General features: G+C 33.8%; 2 protein-coding genes across 2 annotated transcripts; both read right to left on the bottom strand.

Moving 5' to 3' along the window:
- Positions 1-1,539: 1,539 nt before the first annotated feature.
- On the bottom strand, positions 1,540-9,797 carry LOC120249412 (ubiquitin-conjugating enzyme E2 36). Its single transcript, XM_039257906.1, has 8 exons — positions 9,633-9,797; positions 9,498-9,525; positions 9,252-9,338; positions 6,754-6,812; positions 4,815-4,856; positions 4,661-4,734; positions 2,012-2,109; positions 1,540-1,871 (listed from the first exon to the last, which is right to left on the bottom strand). The coding sequence occupies exons 1-8, from the start codon at positions 9,666-9,668 to the stop codon at positions 1,834-1,836; spliced, it is 462 nt and encodes a 153-aa protein (XP_039113840.1). The 5' UTR covers positions 9,669-9,797; the 3' UTR covers positions 1,540-1,833.
- A 1,090-nt stretch (positions 9,798-10,887) lies between these two features.
- LOC120249663 lies at positions 10,888-20,522 on the bottom strand. Its single transcript, XM_039258252.1, has 11 exons — positions 20,086-20,522; positions 16,665-16,809; positions 15,242-15,309; positions 15,056-15,126; positions 14,683-14,946; positions 13,242-13,405; positions 13,115-13,170; positions 12,930-12,982; positions 11,373-11,541; positions 11,181-11,278; positions 10,888-11,091 (listed from the first exon to the last, which is right to left on the bottom strand). Exons 1-11 carry the CDS (start codon positions 20,207-20,209, stop codon positions 10,987-10,989), a joined length of 1,317 nt encoding a protein of 438 aa, XP_039114186.1. The 5' UTR covers positions 20,210-20,522; the 3' UTR covers positions 10,888-10,986.
- Positions 20,523-22,081: the final 1,559 nt, after the last annotated feature.

Genomic DNA, 22,081 nt, shown 5'->3' with positions numbered 1-22,081 from the left:
TGAACTTGCAGATTAGCTTCTGCAACTGAGTTATTTATTAACTGTTACAGTGAATCATCTATCACAGCAATGAGCTGATGAGGTATATTAAGCATGTTGAATTTCTAGTAAAACATATTTTCTTTAACATGTTCTTGATTTCACTAACGCAAAGCTGAAAGTGCTGAGGAAATTATGTAGCGTATTTATTTTATTTTGATGATAAACCATTAAAGTTGTTGTTCAAATGGTAAACTTAAGCGTTTGGATGTTCTCCCGTTAACATTTCATGCTGATCCCTTTTCTTTTGGTTGGATTAAGAATATATTTGAAGAGCCATATATTACCTTTTATTTTTCTATTTTATATTTTGAAAACAATAAATTTCCAGTGAAAATTTTGCCAGCGCTTACATGAGTTTTTATTTATTTAGAGGAATTGTTCAAAAAGTCCAAACAATGAGGCCCAAAAAAAACCTTTGATGAAAGGAAGGATCCCAAAGAATCGATCTTTCTTTTAGTTGCTGAATCTCTGTTTGATCGATCAATGTGTGATATTCTGAATCCACATTTCTAATGGAATCGAAATGATCTCTGGATTGATCAGAAAATCCTTTCCATTGGCTAGAATCCGTTACTTACTATTTTTACATTACGTTCAATTTTTAATTTTGTTTTTTGATTTTGATACTTCAAAATTATTATTCTTAGATAGTTTTAGTTTTGCTCTTTGATTTTAATACTTCAAAATTACTATTTTTATATCGCCTTCAGTTTTTAATTTTTTGCTCTTTAATTTTGCTCTTTAATTTTTATGTATTTACTTACTATTTAACGAATCCATTTAAATTTGTGTGTTGTCAAATAGAATTCAAATTTCAAAAATAACGGAAAGAATAAAATAAAGCTGGTTGTAAAAAAAAAATGTTGCAGAGAAATAATATTTTATTAAAAAAAACTGTAAAAGATAAACAAAAAGTTTCAAAGACTAATAAATAATTTTTTTTTTTTAATTTCATGAAAAGATATAGCTTGACAAATATAAAGCAAATAACTACAATAAACACTATTTGCCAGAGAGGGCCTGCAAAATATAAAAATCAGTGCAACGTTTTCAGAGCATTTCAAACATCACCGTCAGCCTTGTCAGTGAAAATGTTGATGTGGCTGCTAAATCAGACAGTTGTCTGTGTCTCATCTGGTGATTCATGCTATCATCATTAGGCTTAAGGCTGACATTTGAAAACAATGTCGCATTAGCAATTCTTTTCCAGATAATTCCTACTAATTTGCTTTTTTTTTCTTTTTGGTTTTTAAAACACTGTGTATCTAGCATGCAAGAGCCTTCCCCATCCTTTAAACCTGACAACAAATAAACAGTGAGTACTAATCAATAATGATCTGAACCTGAAGGCCCTGAACTGAAACCAAATGAGAGCAAACCACCCTTTAATGCAAATAAGTTCAAAAAAAATGTCTTCCTGATGCCTGATAAATGGTAACAAAGATGGTGGGCTTCTATTCATATAAGACAAGCACCATGAGCTAAATTACAGCCGGGTAGTAAATGCAGCACATATCATTATCATGAATAAATTTACTTGCACAGGAAAGAACACAAGGGAGACATTAAAAGATAAAACAGTTTATCATCTACAAGTACACAAAGGAGAAGTAACGTATCATGTTTTCATCAAGTGATATGCATCATATTGAATATAATAGCAAGCTTGAAAGACTATCGAATAGTTCGGTTATCATCACTTCCATCTCCTTGTGGAGAGCCGCCCGAGGCAGGCGGCATTAATTTCAGTAGCTGGTATGTTATTGGACAAGTAGAACTTATAATAGGTGATCACGCGCCACTAGCATATAAGCGGGTCCATTCCTTTGCTGCACCAATTCAGGAAAGTCTCATTTAAGAAATCCAACAAAAAAACAAACAAACAAATTATAAGAAAAAATCAAAAGTTGGTTGGTTAGGTTACAATCATTAAAACACACAACCAATCCGTCTCACAGAAATAACTGACCAGTTTCAACAGCTTCAGCTTCATTGGCTTTCCAGTGCTTCGCAATATTGTCTGAGAGGGGATCATCTGGGTTTGGTGCACTAAGAAGTGCTTGAATACTGCTCAGGAAATTAACAATGATGCATAATCAGCATGTGAAACAATCAATTGCACTATTTTAGTTACATTAATAATTATACAACTGACAAGAAGTATACAGGCATTACTGCCATGGTGATGATTCTCAAATGCAATTCCATGATATTGTGCTAAGATTACCTAAGTGGCAGAAACAATGAACAGAAGAGATGGAAAAACAGCATGCAGACCCAAAAGAAATACATATGATGTCTCCAAATTCATAATAAGTATTAGGTCTCCCTTTCGTGATACAACCCCCTACAACAGCCATCTACCCAATGATAGGAGACCAATAGCATGACCCAAAATTCTAACTATGCTGTGTGGTCAAGATTATCATAGCACAGACAAAATAACAGAAATTGCAAAGCCAGATGGTGGAGACTTCCAAAAGAACAAAAGGGCATGTGTAAATACCATGTGTTTCTATGGATTAAATATTGGAAACTGATACAATGATACTATCATCCATTAAAATCAGAACCAAACCATAGGTCTCCAAGCAAACATGCAAGATGCAACTGCCAACTGCCTGTCCTAGCCAGAAACCTGAAGATTCGCAAAAGTAGCATCTAGAAATGCAACCAGAATTTCCAGGTATCAAGAATCAACAATGAAAATGGGCAAATGAGAGGGGAAAGCGTCAGACCTCAATCTAAAACAGCATGATGACAACCACAAAGAAAGTACTATCTGATCTTGCAAAACTAAGGTGGGAAAGTACAAGCTGAACCTCTATACTCTACAGATAAGCATCATCATGCACATAGTCCTTAGTGGCAGCACATCTTGAACCAGACATGCCCAGATCAGGTTGCACTAGAAAACAGATAATTGTCTCATTAGAGGCTAGTAGGAAGACACTATTGATGAGGATGAATGCCAATTGTCAAAGCTAGACCAAAATTTATCATTAATAGCGCAATGTATTGTAAACAAAGTAAAATTGATCACATTGATCAGTCGCTACTATGGATTGCAATCCCATGATCACTGCATCCTGCACGGTCTACCAATAAGATGTTCATGAGAGGAACCAGGTAACAGACACAACAGACAGCCATAATCCACACAGGCACCTCTCTTAGAGATGACTGATCACACTTCTACACAAGTGATCCATCCTGCATATGTTCCCACTTATATTATCCAGAAGAGTATTTCATTGAAGACAGACATGAAGAAAGAAGCAATTCTAATTGTTTCCAAGGGAGAAACAATGTGAAAAGCAGTTTAGTCCTAATGGCTATGTTTGACAGAGTAGTAGCGAGGATTAGTTCCGAGTATCAAAGTTAAAAAACTAAGGAGGACTAGACTAAGATGAGTTAGAAAGAGACCAACTTCTTTAGCATTGAGTAGACAGAGGATTAAGTTCAGGATCAAGACTTTGCGATTGAGATGAATGAGAGATTAGCCTAATTTTATCTTTTTACCCTTTCAAATAATAAAGATATTCTCCATATAATTAAAAAAAATTAGTATAAAGGAATAAAAGTCAATGATAAAGTTTTGCGCATAGCCCCCTAGTTTTGTGTTTATTGATATGTAAACCTATTTTATTTGTATTTTATAATATAAAAAAAAAACCTACTACAATTTAGCCCTAGCATATTATATATATATATATGTACACACACAAAAGTATACTTAAAATAAATGGAGAAATTTGCATATATGCTATAGAAAAGGTAATTACACATGAACTCATAAAACCATATAGGTTGCACACAACAATTATATTTTATGGTTATACACACAAACTATAATTAATAGTATAATTGGACCACATAAACAAGGCAAAGGCATTTCTATGTGGATGGTGAATAACCATCTACCATCATGTTGTGTATTCTTTATGGCTACTGTTGGCATGAAGAACCTTATCCAAAAGTAACTAACCGTGCATATTATTAATATTCATTAAAAACAAAACCCATCAGGATTTCACAAGTTGTTAATCAGAATTATGAGAAATCATATGATAACAGATTCAAATTTTACTTTAGAAGCATAAAAAATATCATTTAGAATTTAGATTAGATAATTATGACTTGAATTTACTTCAGTAGAAGAAGAAGAAAATAAACTCACCAAAATACTAAATTCAAGATGTCAATGAGAGGTATACTATCTTCAGAGCCAGGAAAAAGTGGTTTGCATTTAAATGCAAAGGTTTTTGTAAAGACATGTCAATTGGTTTAGTAGATAATGTTTAATCTAATGCGAGACCAAGTTGGCATAATATTCAAGACAGTCCCAACTTTTTTTTGGTGCTTGGTTGTTAATCAGGACCAAACACGCCATGATGCCAAGTTAATACCCTATAAAACACTAACAATATGAACTTTCAACACTTCAAAAAAAGTAAAGAGGTAAACCTGTTCCCCTGGTTTCACAATTAGCCAGGTCACAACAGATTATTTTTGTTATGATTCACCACGGCCTTCCACCACCACACCCATCCAAACACGAAATAAAAAGGAAAATCAACTAGTTAATACAAGTACACAACCACTACAGATATAGTACCTCAACAAAACTGTCCGAATCTGAAGAGCTGGACTCCACTTGTCCTTCAAAATATCAAGGCATATTCGGCCAAGCTGCACAGATGAGCATATTTATCTGAAAGGAACCACATTTCAAGATAAAAAAGGGTAAGTAAAGGAAAAAACAAGCTTGCCTTGTCAATGTTGGGGTGGTAAATCTTGGTGAGAAATCGAACCTGTGGTCCAAAGACAATTAAAAGATACTAAAGATGTAGGATGAAAGAATTAAAATTGTAGAAACAAAAACAACATGAGAGTAAAACCCAATACTGCAACGTTATTTACTCAGCAATATTTTCATCTTTCTAGAGGAAAGAAAGACTAATGTAGGCCGCTATGGCAGGCTAAAACACCAAACAAGAAAAAAGGGGGAACAAAGCCTCTTCTTAGTATGTTTGGCTTTACAATCAAATTATTTAGAGCAAAGAAACCCAGCCATCAAAATCACAAAGGATAAATCATGCATGTCAGGTTGAGGGACAAATTGATTTTATTGGTGCAAAAAAAATGTCCAAATTACAACTTTACCCAGCATCCCAACCAAAGACGCAGATTTGTTAAGGGTGGATGTGGTGGGTGGGTTCTGGAAAATAGAGTTGAAAGTAATCTCAGAATCAAAGGAAGGTGTTTTTTTTCTCCATATGACGATCACCAAGTGATCATTAAATTTAATGTTAATAGGCTATTCAAAGATAATACACACATATCTACAAATATGCCATTGCATTGTGGAGAGGGCAAGATACGGACTTGATTCTAAGGGGGGTTTAAGCTGAGGTCAAGAAGGTACTTGCTTAACACTAATGAGAATGCAGTAGGATTAAAAGATTTCAACAAGTTTGATATCATCAACCTATGGTATTTAAAGAACACTTCCACTGTTGCACAAAGAACTACGCCGAACTTCAAATGAAACTGTTATCAATCATACAGCAACCTCATCATTAACATAATCAAAAGAAAACATTATAAGGCTACAACGAAATGTGTGGCCAATATGTGAGCCAGATAATTTCACAAGAAGACATATCCTTTGGATTAGCTATATTTTCTGGTCCATTTCCTGAATGTTTCTACTAGAAGCAATGCCAAAAAACTAGATCAGCCAGGTTCTAGCTTCCAGAAATAAACAAAAATTTATATAACACCCAAGTGAGCACAGTGGATAATTTTCTATATTCCTCAATCGAAATTTATGTGATAAGCTGAACAGCCTTGCCATTATGGATTTCAAATGGTTGTTGAACAGTTAATTCCTAAGACTTCATGGATAATGGTAGCCTTTGACCAACATTCCACAAATGGCATCATTTTGTCAAGATTGCGCTGCTTGCATCTCCAAAACTAAGATTTTGCAGGAAGGAAAAGCATGTTGTTTTTCATGAGGAAGAACAATCTGACAATTTGTTTGGTAGCTTCAAACACTCCTCACAGATTAAATCTAAAGAATACCTGACTTATGAATCCTCTGACATCTAATCTATGGTGTGGATGTTTGGGGCATAACAAGAAGCCCCTCAAGGTTGTAAGTTATCAACCTTGAACTATTGTATTTTGATGATTATTTTGGTTCTGAATAAGAAAAGTATGATCTGGTCATCTATGCAAATTGCAATCCTTCAATAACAGTGCAAGAATCTTTATGCTAAAAGAAAATCCAAATTTAAGTAATCCATCCAACAAAAAGCTTATGCTAATAAAAAAAAAGAGACTGAAAACACAATCTGTATGGAAACTGTGAAATGATTTAAAAAACAATTAATCTTCATAGGAAATAGGTGCCTAGCCTTCATCTTGATAAAGGCTTAACTCGCAATGTAATAAATGTGATGTACACACAAGAAGTAATGTCACACAGTTTTGTAACATAAATAATGTTTCTCTAAGAATGAACAAAAACTTGTTGTCTTCTGTAGAATTTGCAATGATTAAATCAGAACAATAGTTCGCATGCCTATTACATACCTCACATTAATCAAATCATAAAAATGACACTGACATAAGATCAAAACTTAGTTAACAATTTAGAGTCTTTCCTATGATAAAGATCACATAACAACAGCAGTATCTAACCTTTGGGGCAGCCATTGGGTACTCTTCCGGTAAGAACAATTCAAGCTTGAAGACACCTCCTGATCACCAATAATAATAATAATAAAACCAAATAAATGTAAAATAATAATGTTATATATATATATATATATATATATATATAAAGCTGCAACAATTTCGCACAAAAGCAGACTATCTCAAATCATATGCAACCACAGCAGCATGCGTTGCCTTTTGTGAAACTCATTTACAAAAGAACTCCATAAAAAATTTTGCGAGACATGGATGCCAATATGCCATAAAGCATACTTAGCAGAGTTGATTAACTCAATCATAATCATAGCTTAACTTGAACCTTTAAACACTACATGAAATGTGATAGCAAGTATTAATTACAAGAATAGCAGTGATAGGTGTTTCGATTTGACATTAAAAAAAGATGACAAAGAGTTCAACATGCTCAAAGGAACAGCCTCTCTAGAATATTACATAACTCCTGATAGACTTCAGAACATAAAAGAACATATCAGGTCCTGTAATTATGGCATAACCACTGTCAAGGAAGGTAAAGGAGAAAGGTTGTAGTAGGTTAACAGTCCAACTCAAATAGGCAAATTTGGAAATTTGTTGATAAGGCATCCCCAAATAGATAGAAATGGACTTTTTTGATATACTTGGTCAATTATCTAAAAGAACGCAAAAATTAAGAAAGATGTAATAAACAAAATTAAGACTCGGTAGGAGAAATAAAGAGGTAAAGCAAAATTTTTAGGTGGTCATTGAGAAAATTTGATTGATAGATTCTTTATTTGACCTACAATGTTATATCAAATATTCCCATATTTACAACATATGTTTAGAATAAATAAAAACTTTTTCAAAAATGACCATAGATATGAAGATATACAAGATTAGAATAAATTAGAAGTCAGGGAAGTATTTAAGACAAGAAATGAAACTCAACTGAAAGCAGATTGGTTCAAATGTAAGTGAAGCCAATTGACTCTAGTTTCAACCATCATCAAGCTCATGAGATCAATATTTGATGGGGAGAATTCACCCAAATCAAGTGGCAATCAATATGCATATGTGGGACGAATATGCAATGAATGGAAGGGCAGGAAAAACGCTAAAGTGAGAAAAGGGAAAGGCTAGAAAATTGTGAAGGCCAGAGGAATGAGGAAGAAAAGGAATTTGATTTTATTAGATTAATTATGGGAATTGGGCAAGGGTTACATGTATTCCCTCATTTATAACAGGCCCACATGACCAATTTAGATGGGGAAACAGTTCTCGTTTGTGAGATGGACGGCGTTTGGTGTCATTTAGACTGAAGTGATGGAAGGCAAGCTGGCTGCATATGCTTGTTTGAAGAAAGGAACAAGCTTTTCTTTAGAGAGGTCATCTGCAATTTTTTATAAAATAACAATTCCAAATTATGAAATAGAATTTAATAAGTTGAACTATAAACTTACGCTACTAACAAAAACAAAATAATGACCAAACTGAACAAAAAATGCAGTCTTGAAAGTGAAACAAACCATAAAGCCATAGTTTATAGAAGATTCAAAATGCAAGAATAAAAAGAGGTAAGGAAATTCAGGTTGGCATGTTCAAAATCATGCTTTAAAATATCTATGTCTGGAATATTAACAATAGCTTCAACATAAGACAACATAAGCATACCCACAATATGTATATATATATATATATATATATTTTAAAGATCCGTAAGTAAAGCATTTCATCAAATTGAGCATTATAGTCTTTCATCGTGCTATCTACTTATTTCATCACAATAGTCTAGTAGACCTAAAATTTAGTATCAATTTCATCATATATTCCTTCAACCAAGAGTAGCATTTTCCGATGAATGGCTTAACATAATCCATCTAGAAAAAGTAAAAGGTAATTCACACAACTAAAATGCATCTATAGGCAGTAACAGCATCCCATTGTTCCCATTTGTTTGTTCAGGTGCCAAGCAACAACAGTTCCTTATTCCCTTTTCAAACTCGCTTGAGAAGGCTAATAATCAGCTTTCTTCCTTCAAAAAGCCATTCTTAAGAAGCATCCAAAAAATTTCATAAGCCTTGAATCCTTGATATAGACCCTAAAGACCTCAATCCCACCTTTCTCCAACTCAACTCAATGAATCTGAGATTGACATCTCGTTACAAATCCTTAATCTTTAACCTTTTTGCAAGGAAAGGAAGATTAATCCAATTCGTTATCATCTTCTTAGCTAATACACGCTCCAACTTCTATATAAATATACCAAAATATCAAAAAATAACATCTAGCCTCATTTAGTCAGCAAAAATACTCTAAATTCTGGAAGAAAAAAAAACAACTCATTAAATTCTTTCCTGTTAAGGAAAAGAAGTGACGGTTGACTGACCATCTCTCAGACCCATCATGCAACATCGACAAAGAGAAGAACAACAAAAAAGGACACTTCTTTGAATTAAAAAAAAAATTCATTCATAGAATAACAAAACAAAAAGCCATCGATTAACCTTCATAAGGAGACTGTGTCGGTCCAAGTATCATGACATTGAAGTAGCGCATATTCTCCTCAGACGGGGATGCACTGATCCCAGGAGCTGCAATTAGCATCCCAAAGCACAAACTATAAACATCTTCAAATCAAAAAAACTTATCCAGCAATCTAGAACGCATCAATCAACAAAAACAAAACCCTAAAAGAACTCGCTCTCAATCCAAAGAAATCCACAACAATCACAGTCAAAAGTAAACGTTACCCGGCTCACTGAGGAGGCGCTGCGTCTCCTGCTCATCAAGAGATCAAGAACCGTAAGTCATTCGAAGAACCCTAAAAAAACCAAGTAGACGGGAAGAATCGGAGCCCTGAGAAGGAATTCACAGGGGGACCGTACCTTGATGATCCTGCGAGGAAGATTACTGTTCGCCATTGAATCGATTGCAAGGTCCTTGCGATCAAGAGATCCGAAAAGACGATGAAGAAGCGAGAAGCCAAAGAAGCGAAAGAAAGAGAAAGAGAGAAACGAAGGCGAGGAAAAGAAGACGGACGGAAAGGGGAATTGTTAAGCGTGGTTCCGAAGCTAAGGAAAAGCTCGTTTTACTTTGTACCCCTTGGAAATTAAATTATTTATTAGTACCCGCTTTTTTTAAAAAAAAATATTTTTTTAAGTATATATATACCCTTCTAAAAATTTAATTTTGCATAAATGGCTGTAAAATATAAATTATTATTAAATTTATAATATAATATGGAATTTAATAACATCATGAGAAGACATTCTTGGCCTATAATTTTTTTTTTCTTTAAATGCTGACAAACCATGTCAGGGGCATGCATAGATGAAGAGTTTGTCATTGACTGGTGGTAAAAATATAATAATTAGGTGAGTTATATATTGAAAATATAAATTTATTTTATAAAAAATTAGAATTTAATGTATGAATAATTATTTGAAAAATAATATATATGATACAAGTATGTGTATATATATACAGGGAACAGAAATGTTATTTCACCGTATTTAATCTACTATTAAATTATATACATATATATACACATTATAAGTGTTTTGAATAATGATATAAATTAGGATTGGCTCAGAGCATATCAAAGCAACATTGATGTAAAGCATGTTTAGGCAATAACCTTGTACTAATAAAGTTTAAATTATCTTTTAATTATTTGCATTTTTTTTCCAACTTGCACTTCCCATGCCAACTCATATGCCTTCATAATTGATTATACCAAACACTACCTGAATATTATATTTCCAAGGAATTATTGTTTTGACATATATTGATACATTTACATTATTTGAATTAGGGCTCTAGCTAGCATCATGTAGTATTCAGTTCTTTATAGAAAATTAAAAATCATTTAAATTAGCTCTTTCAAAATATAGTTGAAATCATGTGATCTGATTCAACCTATCTCTCATATATCTCATATGTATTTTGCAAAACAAAATTATAAATCAATTTACATACAACTCAACTTCAAACAATACCGTACAAACCGAGAAAAAAAATACGAGTTTTCATGAATTTCACCAAAGAATTTTGGAACTTATAAACTTTTGAAGCGAGTTGCTGTTGAGCTGGAAATAAGGCTTTTGTTGCTGATGATAGAGCTTGTATACCAAGAAAGAAAAAGCACAGAAGAATCATTCGAGTTCCTTTTATCGCATTTATTTTACATACTAATACACAATCAGAGCTTGAAATATAGCTGAGCTTCATACATTGCATTTACAAGTTCGCGGTGAGAGATACGCGAGATTCTTGTTCCTTGAGGCAGTTGGCCACATGAGCAATAACACCAGCACCAGCATTGTAAAGCCATTCACTTTTAACCTGGAATCAGAGACCATTGCCAGTTAGTCTAAGAACAAAAATAAAATGCATAAAGGTCTTCGCGAATGTTTAAGTGATTCAATTTGTACATGAATGTTGTTGTGAGCTAAGAATGGCCAAAATGCGGAGTGGAAGCTAACATCGACTTTCTTCCATCCCAAACTTTGTAAGCCGTGTATCATTTCCTCTGCAGGGAATTTGAATGCATTAGAAGAGACGATGGGGCGGGAATTCGAAAAAACAGATGATAGGAATTGGGAATATTTAACATTGATACATACCTTCCATGATATCATGATATTTTGCAGTGGTTTTTGTGGTTGGCGTAGTTTGAGCGGCCTCCTTCGCTCTGGCTGCCTCTGGAGGAAAATGAGGACGCTCAGATAACACCGGGGGACAATATTGGACATTTACAATGTGTTTATAACCATCAAGAGATTGTCGCGGAGGCTGCAAATAGCAAAGAAAAACATAACAGAATTGTTAAGAATAGAAAAGAATAGACCCATTTGAAATGTCTACTAAATCAGCTTCACCAATGTCGAAGATGTTATTTGGATAACTCAATCATGTTGCTTCTTAAAGATAAAAAGTATTATGCCTGTATTTGCAGGAATTATTACCCTTGATGAGTACATACTGCCAATGATCATTTATAATCAACTCGATTCCAGTCACCTTGGACAACTATGAATTAGCTCCTGAATTAGCTTCATCACACAGATAAGTTTCTCAACATGTGGCTTCAAATGAAGTCCAAATAGCCGGGACAAGACTCTTATAGGATGTACATATAGTGTAATAGTGCTCTTAGAGAAAAAAATGTTCTAGAAATAAATCAAAGAAATGTTATAGCAGTTTCCTGGGATGCCATTTGCTGGAATCAAATAGAATTCTCAATCACAATTCCCTCATTGTTGAAATAATATGCTGAGTGAAAAAGTATAAGAGTAATAATTTCACCAAGCAAGTCTTTAGAATTCATTGTACTGTTATAACATAGATGTAGAATCTTCAAGCCATTTTAGACTGCTATGTATCTCAATCCTGGTCTGTTCTCATTGATGTTCCCACCCTGACACTGACTAAACTATACTTGTTTCTCAAACTAAGCAAGCATCAATTGACCCTAAATCTATTATGATGGAGACATGATGCTTAAGCATTCGATGAACATGGTTGGTATGAAATTCTCCAATGCTATAGACTGATCATGCTTCATACCAAATTTTGTCAAAGTCAATTGGAACATGCAACGCTTAAATAAATTTGCTTTTGGATACAAAATATATTTGAGCAATCAAAGAGCCAACATGAGACATTTGCAAATACAGCTTTATGTGTAATTTTGACCCAAAAATAGTTAATAGTTACTTATGAGGTATAAAAACACCTAAGCATTTTGCAAAAATTTCTAATGAAACAGAAATATGATGATGATAGCGAAAAATTGGAGACCACTCTTAGAGGCTTGGAAGTTAAGGTAGTCTGCATCAGAATGCTCCTCAAGGTAAGGATGACTTGGTTGAAGATAAGCATGCTCCATCCCAATTAAGCCTTTCTTTAAGGGTCAATAAATAATGCACAATCAAGCTGAATTTTGGTTAGTGATCTCAACACACTAACCAAAAAAACATGGCATTAATAAAACAACCAACAAAATATCACCATACATGCCATCACAGTAAGGAGAGTGCAACAAAGATACCCTGTTATTTCCATTTTCAAGGAAATGCATGAGTCACCTTTCAGTTCCCATAATTGTTTTTCACACCACTTATTGTAGTGCTAATTTTGTCAATTCTAATACATTATAAGTGTAAATCAGAATCAAATACCTGGACTAGTTCAGACTCTCTTCTTATTGACGAAGTGCGCCAACCGACCATATCTGAATGAAGTTCAAGAAAACTGATCCCAAAGACCAGATTCAATCTAAAAATCCTTATTATTAACAAAATATCAACAAATTTGCTCATATACCATTGCTAAGAGAAAACACATACACACATATGAAGGATACGATCATATGAAACATTGGCATAAACAATACGGCATCGAAATGTAGCTAAAGCTGATCTGCATAATAAAATAAACAGTAAGGAAAAACCAAATCAATCTAAGCTAAATTGTATTCAACCTTGACTTACATGAACTTTTTATCTTCATAATCTGCTGCCATTCTTAGCAGAAGGGGAGGTTTACTGGGTCTACCATCTGTAAGGAACAGCTGACGGCCAGTTCGGCCAACAAATATGGGAGCTAAAGGTGGTGCAAGTTTTTCCAAAATGGGAACTCCTAAAAGAAATGGTAGCTGAAATGAAACCACTGTGAGCAGCATAATGAATATAACCATAATTACTTGATTTAATAATCACATTAAGTATAGCAGAAATTAATGAAGAATAGAACATATAATCAGAATGCATGTATCAGATCATAAACCACGAAGAAAAGCTATACTCTACATCAAAGAAGTTAACAAGAAATAGAACAGATAATCCGAATGCCTTTATCTGATCATAAGCTGAAGAGAACAGGTACACTCTATTGGAATAGTATATATAGATCTTTACATAAATCTTATCAAGCCACCAAGAAATAACAGCATTGAGGATCTCCATGTGGAATATCGAGGAGATGTGGTATATCAAGGCAGTGATGATGGTGGTGGTGGTGGTGGTGGTGGTGGTTGATAGCTCCCACTGCAGGCAATCATGGTTCTAAAATTTGGCCCGGTCAACAACCATGCCTAATTTTGGAGTTTTAGCCCAAACTATACCAAAATGGCCAATTTTGATAATTAAAATTCTTGCATGTATTGAAGAACAAATGGAAATAAAAATAAAGCTATAACAGAGCTGATAAAGATGAGATTGGTAACAATTTTTGAAGTTGAAAAGTAAAATGTGAAGTAGTACGCATGATTACCCTCACTCAGTTCGATTTAAAATAAATAAAAAAGAAGAAGAGAATATAGCCTCATATAAGATGAAGGAACCATTTAAGATAGTTTACTCATGTGCCAAGGAGACTTGTCAATAGACCAGTATGAAAGTGGGGCAGGAGATTCAAATTGTTGAGGCCAAGAATGAAAATAAGGGACTTAAAAAATATGAGCTACATAAGAAATGATTAAAGCAGAGAAAGAATAATATAGAAGGCATAATGCTAAAGAAGTAAAGTCCAAAGAAAAAAAAAAGAGAACTGGCTTAATCCAATATAGACAATTTTTCTTAAGGATTTATAAGTCCAAACCATATACATGAAGATTTAGACTGGCCCCATGTCCTCCTAAAAAATGTTAGCAAAATAAGTTAAAGAAACTACGAGAAATGAAACCTAAATCTTGTTCACCAAATTTATTATGTTGCTATGATTAAAATTAAATATGAGGGTTGAGACATGAAGAATGCTTGCTAACTTGAATAAATTGCAAAATCTTTCAGAAAGAAGCAGAAGTGGAAGTCCTATGGTTCAATTTTGCACAAGAAAAGTAGTTCTTAAAAATTTAAATTGGAAAAATTTATTAAAAAAAACCTTGAAAAAGAAACCAAAAAATTAATAGGAGATATGTATTCAGACACTGACCTGTTTTTTTCCTTTAACACCTAGATGTGGAGTTGCCAATGTGATAAAATTAATTGGCTCCAATCCAGCAATTGTATCTGTATTAAATTTTTGTGATGACTTTCCAAAATTTTGATCACAAGTGACAGTGTTATGCTGAAGCTCATTTGATGATTTTGAAGAATATAAAAGGCCAATGGCATATCTTGCAAATAACCCGCCAAGAGAATGAGCTAAAAATGAGATTTTCCTCAAACTTTTTGTCTTTTGGACCACAGTTAGGACCTGCACTCACAATGCAGAAAGTCATGAAGTGTCAATCACCAAGATTTCAGATCGCAGAGTTACCAAAACATATCAAAACACTCTAAACAGGATAATATTTGACATTTACCTCCTCTGCCAATCTTCTTCCAGCTCCATCAATTCCACCAAAAGTTTTAGTGTAAGTATTTGATGAGCTTGCTGAAAAATGAATCAGAAAATATTTGTCAAGGATATCATCAATTGCAGATGGCCAAATTTACTCATCAAGATAGTTTGGTGACCGAAAATTGACAGAGATGGTAAAATTTCACACCATAGATTAAAAACTTGTTCCCCAGTTGCCTGGTTAACTCCGTCTTTGCATATGTCCAATCACTGGGGCTGCAAAGTTAAGGACTCAACATCAATGATATCTAGTAGTAGCTGCAACATGAGAGTATTAACCATTAAAAGAAGCATGTACCAAGGAAAAAAAAGAACAATGCATGGCAGGAATAACTTTTAAGTTGAAAGGTAATCTCATGCTAGAATTTTGATGAAGGATTTTAGTTCAAACCAACAATTGCACTTCAAGATTTGTGAAAGTGGGAAAAAGTGTACTGTAATGTGATCAAATTTTCCTAGTTACACATATCCCCATGCATAATCAATGGGAAATTTCAAAATTGTTAACTCTCTTGCCAAAAATTTAATATTTAACAAACAGCACAGTCCAACTGCTGAGTTATACTTATAATCAGCATAAAATGTGTTCATACTAACCGTAACCATGCTTATGTTCTGCTTGTGAAACATTCTTGCTCCATTACTCAATGCGCATAATTGTAAAGTGATAATTTGAGTTAAAGAAATATTGGCATATTATGACTATTTAACCTATGGAAATTCAGAAATATGTTTTGAAATAAACTTGAATGGAGATCCTTTACTTAGTCAGCTATGTGCATCAATGAAAGATAAAGAACAAACAAGACCTGGAGAAGAAATAATCAAAAATATGATGAGAAGAAACAAGAAATATCATTTCTAGACTAAATAAATAGGATTTTGTTAGTACAGGAGTATAGAACTAACACATTGACGTAAGCATGTAGTTTTCCAAGTTATTGAGGCTTTATTAAGAACTCCTAATAGGTAAATTGGCTAATTTATACTAATTAAACTACGAAAGTGGGGTAATGAAATATAATATAGGAGCAATTTTTCCAGAATAGAAAGCCATTTGAAAGCCATAAATTTGATCTACATGTCATTAAAGATGTGTGAATCAAATGGTATAGTGCAACTGCAAGCTCATATTGCAGAAGACATGACGTGTATTCTTTAGTAATTAACTACCAGCTAACCTAGCCTTTGTTGGTATGGTAGCACAATAATGACTTATTGGCTTCTATGTATATATTAGCAGTGTAAGTAAAGTAATAGCTGTAAATATGTGTGTATATATGATATAATTGCTTTCTATATTTAGGCCGATATTGCAGCCAGCGCTAGCTGATTGTCAGGGATATAAATCAAGATGATCTCTAGAAAAGAAGGGTCTTACTCAATCAAGGGGAGCAATACAGCAAAGTCAACTGTATTGCCAACTAATATCTAAAGCGTAATTTGTGCATTGACAGCACATGCAATTCACACAAGGCACACTGAATTTCAACAAACTGATAATTTAACTTGTTAATATGGAGTTTCAGTCAGATCAAACCTCATAGATGTTATAAACTAACCAGTTTTACCTAGACATGATGCCATGGACAAGGACAAGTAGATGCTCTGGTTCATGTTCAAACTTAGGAATGCCCTTGGTTGCTGCAATACTTCCCTGAGTAGTACTCATTGCTTGAATACCAAAACTTAAGTTAAAACAACTGGGTATCCGTCCTAGAGAGAACAAGAGAAAGACATTATGAAAACAGATGCGGAAGTATATATCACTACAATCATTCCACAGAAGTAGTATGAATACAAAATATGCCATATCACATCTCATTAGTGTAAAACAAGAAAAACCCCTACAATGAACAACAAGGCCTAAATAATTTTGTCTAACTGTTCATACCAAATAAGAAGCTCATGGGTTCTAGTAATGCATGACAATGATTTTGCAGTGGGATCATGTAGTACTATGTAAAATAGGTAATGGACAACCAGGAAAGAGTGGATTACAGATTAAAAAAAAGGAACACAATAAGGGATAAAATACTGATTGCTAAATAAGATGTATAGGAATGTTAGGAAATGCATAATAATAAAGGAAAATATTATATAAAAATTATCAAATCACAACAGATGATTTTACATGATGCTCCACTCCTTGTAGAAGAGGACAAAGAAGGACAAAAACATGAATGCAGCAGTCAGCAGAACCCATAACAAAGGAAGGGTTTCTGAATGGCCAAAAATTAGCTCAGGAACAGCCTAGTAGTTGGGCACAGCTCCATCATATAGCATAACAAGCTGAGCTTAAGCCATAATCAACAAAACTCAAGCAGGGCACAGGTCCATCATGTTCAGCTAGATAAGGAAGGCTTTATACTTCAGGTTTCTAGGTTACCCAACTTGCCAAATTTAATATGTACTACAAAACTATAACACTGCAACTGTCTAATGCAGCCAATACTGCAAGATAGAAAATCAAGCTTGCAAAAATCCCCAAGACAAAACAGTACTAGAAGGAAAGTAAAAATTGCTTAGATTTATTCAATAAAAATTCTTTCTTGGAAGTTGTTATTGACAACAAAACATATTAAATAAAACAACAAGACAGACGTTGTAATCTACCTTTACTCCGAGATTTAATGACTTTAAATGCTATAAATGGATAGATTTATTCCTTGTCAACTTTATCCAAAATAATAAACTAATCCTTAAGTTTAAAACTACTCCTCTGATAATCAAAATCATGTAATTTATGACTGTCATGAGATTCCTTCATTTCTATCTAAATCAACAGGAGAAGAGTCGCCTAAAACAGATTTCCATAATATAGGATAACAAGCTGAGCTTGAACCATATACCCTGCCTCAAACTTAGGTAAAATCATCTAGTAGAGCAGCCGTCCACCACATCAAGATCACCTTATTAACATCCCCAGATGTGAGATTCTCCAAAGTAGATGGTGTTGTATGCTGCATTAAGAATGCCTTGATATTTACTTATTTCTTACAGCAAGTGACTCTTATTTAAGTAGGTTGTCAACATGTAAATCCATGAAAATCATATAAGGTCTTCAGCATATATAAATAGATATATATATATATATATATATATGCATGTATGTATATGTATATGTATGTAAATCTGTATGAATATACCACCACAAACCCTCATAATTGCATACACACCACTACAAAATTTTTAATTGGTTGTAATTCATTGGACTTGACTGACTGACTATCTGACTACTAGGACTATTCTGCTTGGCTATCGGACTACTAACCACCAGGAAAACCCAAGGTTCCACAAGCATCAACAACATAATGGTTTTGCATGTATAAAGGCATAACCATCTCGTGGATAGATGCAAGAGCCTTGGTTTCAGAGGGGTAAAAACATGGTTACGAATTCTATAGGGGTATAATCACCAAAGGAAAAAAGAAGACTAGCATAATCCATCATGGGTTCAGATTATTTAGATAGTTACACTAACCTCACAGAACAATACCAACAATGGACCTCATAAAGTGTTAATCAAACCCAACCATGGTTAGTTTACCCAACCAGAGGACACAAAACATAAAACAAATAAATAAAATGATAACACCACCACCAATTAGAGGGCACAAAACATAAAATAAATCAATTAATAAAATGATAATAACAACAACGACCACCACCTTTATGCCCCCTTACAATTTTCTATATTATAACCGTTTTCAATTAATCTGCATACTCCTCGAATAGACCAACGCGAACTATTTCCATATCTTATATGGAAGTGGAAGGGGTACAGTGCTCATAAAAGGGGAAAATATAAGCCCATAATTCAAGACTCCTGATTGTTGTTAGTAAACTTATGAAAAAGCAAAATCAAAGACACAGATAGAGATATTTAGTTATGAAATGTTGACATAAGCTAAAGCATCAACACTTGTCAAAAAGAGGTGTTGATTTGAGGTGATATCGAGAAAAATAATGCAAGTTCAAATGTTTGTAATGGGGTAAAATAGCACAATCAAGTGAAAAATTGAAGGTCTATCAATAATTCCAATTATTCATTTATTAGGGCAGCAAAACCTTCCATTGGCAATTAGTGCGGACATTACGAAGAGGCAACATATGAGAGTTTCATGGAAGTGTTCAAACGTTATAGAGGGAAATTTACTATGATGAGTTTAACTTACAAAACAGTCTTTTATCAATGCAAATACATCCTTTGTGAAGCCTGTACTCTAATTGTCTGCTCAAGATAGCAATCAGCTTTTTAAGCACAGAGGAAACTTTCCTAACAATGCACACTATTGCGATACAGAATAGAAATCACCAAATTAATTCTTCTAAAATGTATTTTTGTCCTCCAATCATGCAGGAGGGAGCTAATAGAAAATAGTAGAAGAAAATGGTAGAGATAAGAAAATATGATGAAATTCATCCAAACAATCAAGAGAGTTGAATCAGCAACTCAAAATACAAAAGACCTCAAGCTAGACTCTATTGGTCAGAAGAAATCAATAAACTGCTCGAAGCTTAAAAAGATAGAATCTTAACGCACTCTTCAGCTTTTACCCAACTAGTTTACTGGCTTAAGTACCTGGCAAGGTATACTTTTCACTTACCTAATGACATCTCCAAAGCAAATTATAAGCCGTTCCATAAAGTTTGATCATTTGAAGTCATACTGATAAATTTTAAACCACCAAAAAAAAAACTCCGACTATTTGCACATTAATCAGAAACATTTACAGATTGAAACCATAGCAAAGAGCAAACCTGAACAGCACCATCAACACATCTCAACAAAACTCAACAATAGCTGAGACATAGATAATACTAACACCTATGATAAGCATGCAAATCGAATCACCCAAAAAGAAAGAAGTGCGGCACCTCAAAATCCCAACTTTAGAACATACGACATCACCCAAACAAGCAATCAATCAAAACTATAAACCAACAAGTAAAGAGAGAGAGAGAGAGAGAGAGAGAGAGAAATCAAACCCGAGGGATTCCGATAGTTTCGGAAACCGCTGAAGGACGCGCGCCCGACATCCCTGGGTCTGATCCGATCACGAGGGACACCAGAACAACAACAAAAACGGGCAAGGGATGGCGCGCACGCCATCCTATCTTCTCCTCCCCCTTACTTATAGCGCATACATTCGTCACCCTCTTTCTGTTTGTGGAAATCCCAAGTCAAAGAAGAGGAGGGTATTGCTGGCGTCTTCGGTCGTTGATCCGTTAAGGAAGGGAACTATGACATCACTGCCAACGTTGTCGACGCCGTAGTGCGGCCACGCACTGAGCCTGCAGGAGCGCTGCGTGGCTCTATCTATCCGCTCATAACTCTCGCCCTGCGTGCCATGCGCCAAGCGCGCGGCGCTGTGGATGGATGGGCTGAGACGTCACGCGTGGGAAATGAGGCCAAACGTGGCGCAAAGGGATGATGGGATATATTTTTATATTATTATTACTAACAAGGCGGCTCTTGTTAAATTGCTAACTCTGTGGGTATAAACATAAATAGTTTTTTTTTTCTCATAACTTGTTATGTAATTTTATTTTCAATTTTTATTTATATGCGTCTTTAATCGATATTGTTCTTGTTTTCTAAATTTATCTTAAAAAAATTATATATATATATATATATTTTTGTGATGAATGGTTTGAGGCAATGAAAAGCCAAAAATAACTAACAGTTTAGATGAATTATCAATTATATAGCAAGATGTAGGTCGCTTCTTCGTTAACCAAGACATAAGCACATGTGATTGAAATATAGGCACATACAAATGAATGAAAAAACGATTCATTTATTTTAATAATTTTTTTATTAATAAATGAGTATGCTAAAATCCTAAAAGTAGGCTATATATATTTTTATGTTTTTAAGATGAATTTGTTATATGTTATGTGTCTGTGTATATAATAAAAATGGGTTTAAAAAACATAAAAACCTAAAGTCAAAGCAATAACCAATCAGAAAAAAAAAATTGCATGTGCCACTTAATGATATTTAATAATAATTATAATAATAAAATCGTGAAAACATATATTTTTTTCAGAAAGTAATTATTTTAAAATGCGTGTGTATTGTATGAAAACGTTGCGCGTGTCAAATGTTGAGAACATCAAAAATATTAACATTAGATTTTTTTTTTTTTTTTGAGAGAATTTTGAGAAATATTAATGTCAATGTTATTTATTTATTTATTTATTTTGAAAATATTTAATGCCATAATGTTTGTTTTGATAATGAATATCCTTGGTGCATGATCTGTGATAATGAATATTCTAAGTAAATCACTGCTAATTAATGAATGGTAACATTTTGCTTATAAGTAAACAACTAATTTTTCACCTAAAAAACCGTGCAATATCTTCTGTTACATGATGGCATTCCTTAGAAAGTCACAAAAGCTTTGTATCATGAACCTCTTAGCTAAATTATTTGACCCAGTTTAGTTTTGACCTAGGGTTTCATTTGTTTAATTTGCTTTGTTTAATTCTTGTTGTAGCTTGTGTGTGTGCGCGCATGCTTTGGTTAGGAGATAAGAGTTCGCCTCGAGGCTGGGAGCCAGCGGAGAATTAGAGCATCGGAGATTTTAAATTGCCAAAATTGTAAGTGGGTTATGTTGTTGCACATCTCTAAATAAAATATGATTCAAAGGTCTTCTTTATTTGATTTTAGATTTATTTGTGGTTTTATAGAACTTAATGTGAGATATTGATTGATTTGGAAAGATTTTCCTTGTTGTGGATTTATATCGGAAAACCCTTGTTGTTGATGAAATTATTCATGCTTATTGATCGGCTTGACAATGAACTTCTATCTTATTAATTTATATTGAAAATGTTTATGTTTATATCTGTATTTGAGTTGAATTGATTTATGAGGCTTTGATTATTTTGTCATGCTTCTAGCATGGGCAATTGTGGAATGGCTTAGATTCTTGATATTTGACTATTTGTTGGGTATTGGGCTCCCGTCCTATGT

The sequence above is a fragment of the Dioscorea cayenensis genome, chromosome 19, assembly GCF_009730915.1.
Source record: "Dioscorea cayenensis subsp. rotundata cultivar TDr96_F1 chromosome 19, TDr96_F1_v2_PseudoChromosome.rev07_lg8_w22 25.fasta, whole genome shotgun sequence".
Lineage (NCBI taxonomy): Eukaryota > Viridiplantae > Streptophyta > Magnoliopsida > Dioscoreales > Dioscoreaceae > Dioscorea > Dioscorea cayenensis.
The sequence above is the reverse complement of the archived record's forward strand: the minus strand, read 5'-3'. Positions and strand labels throughout refer to the sequence as shown.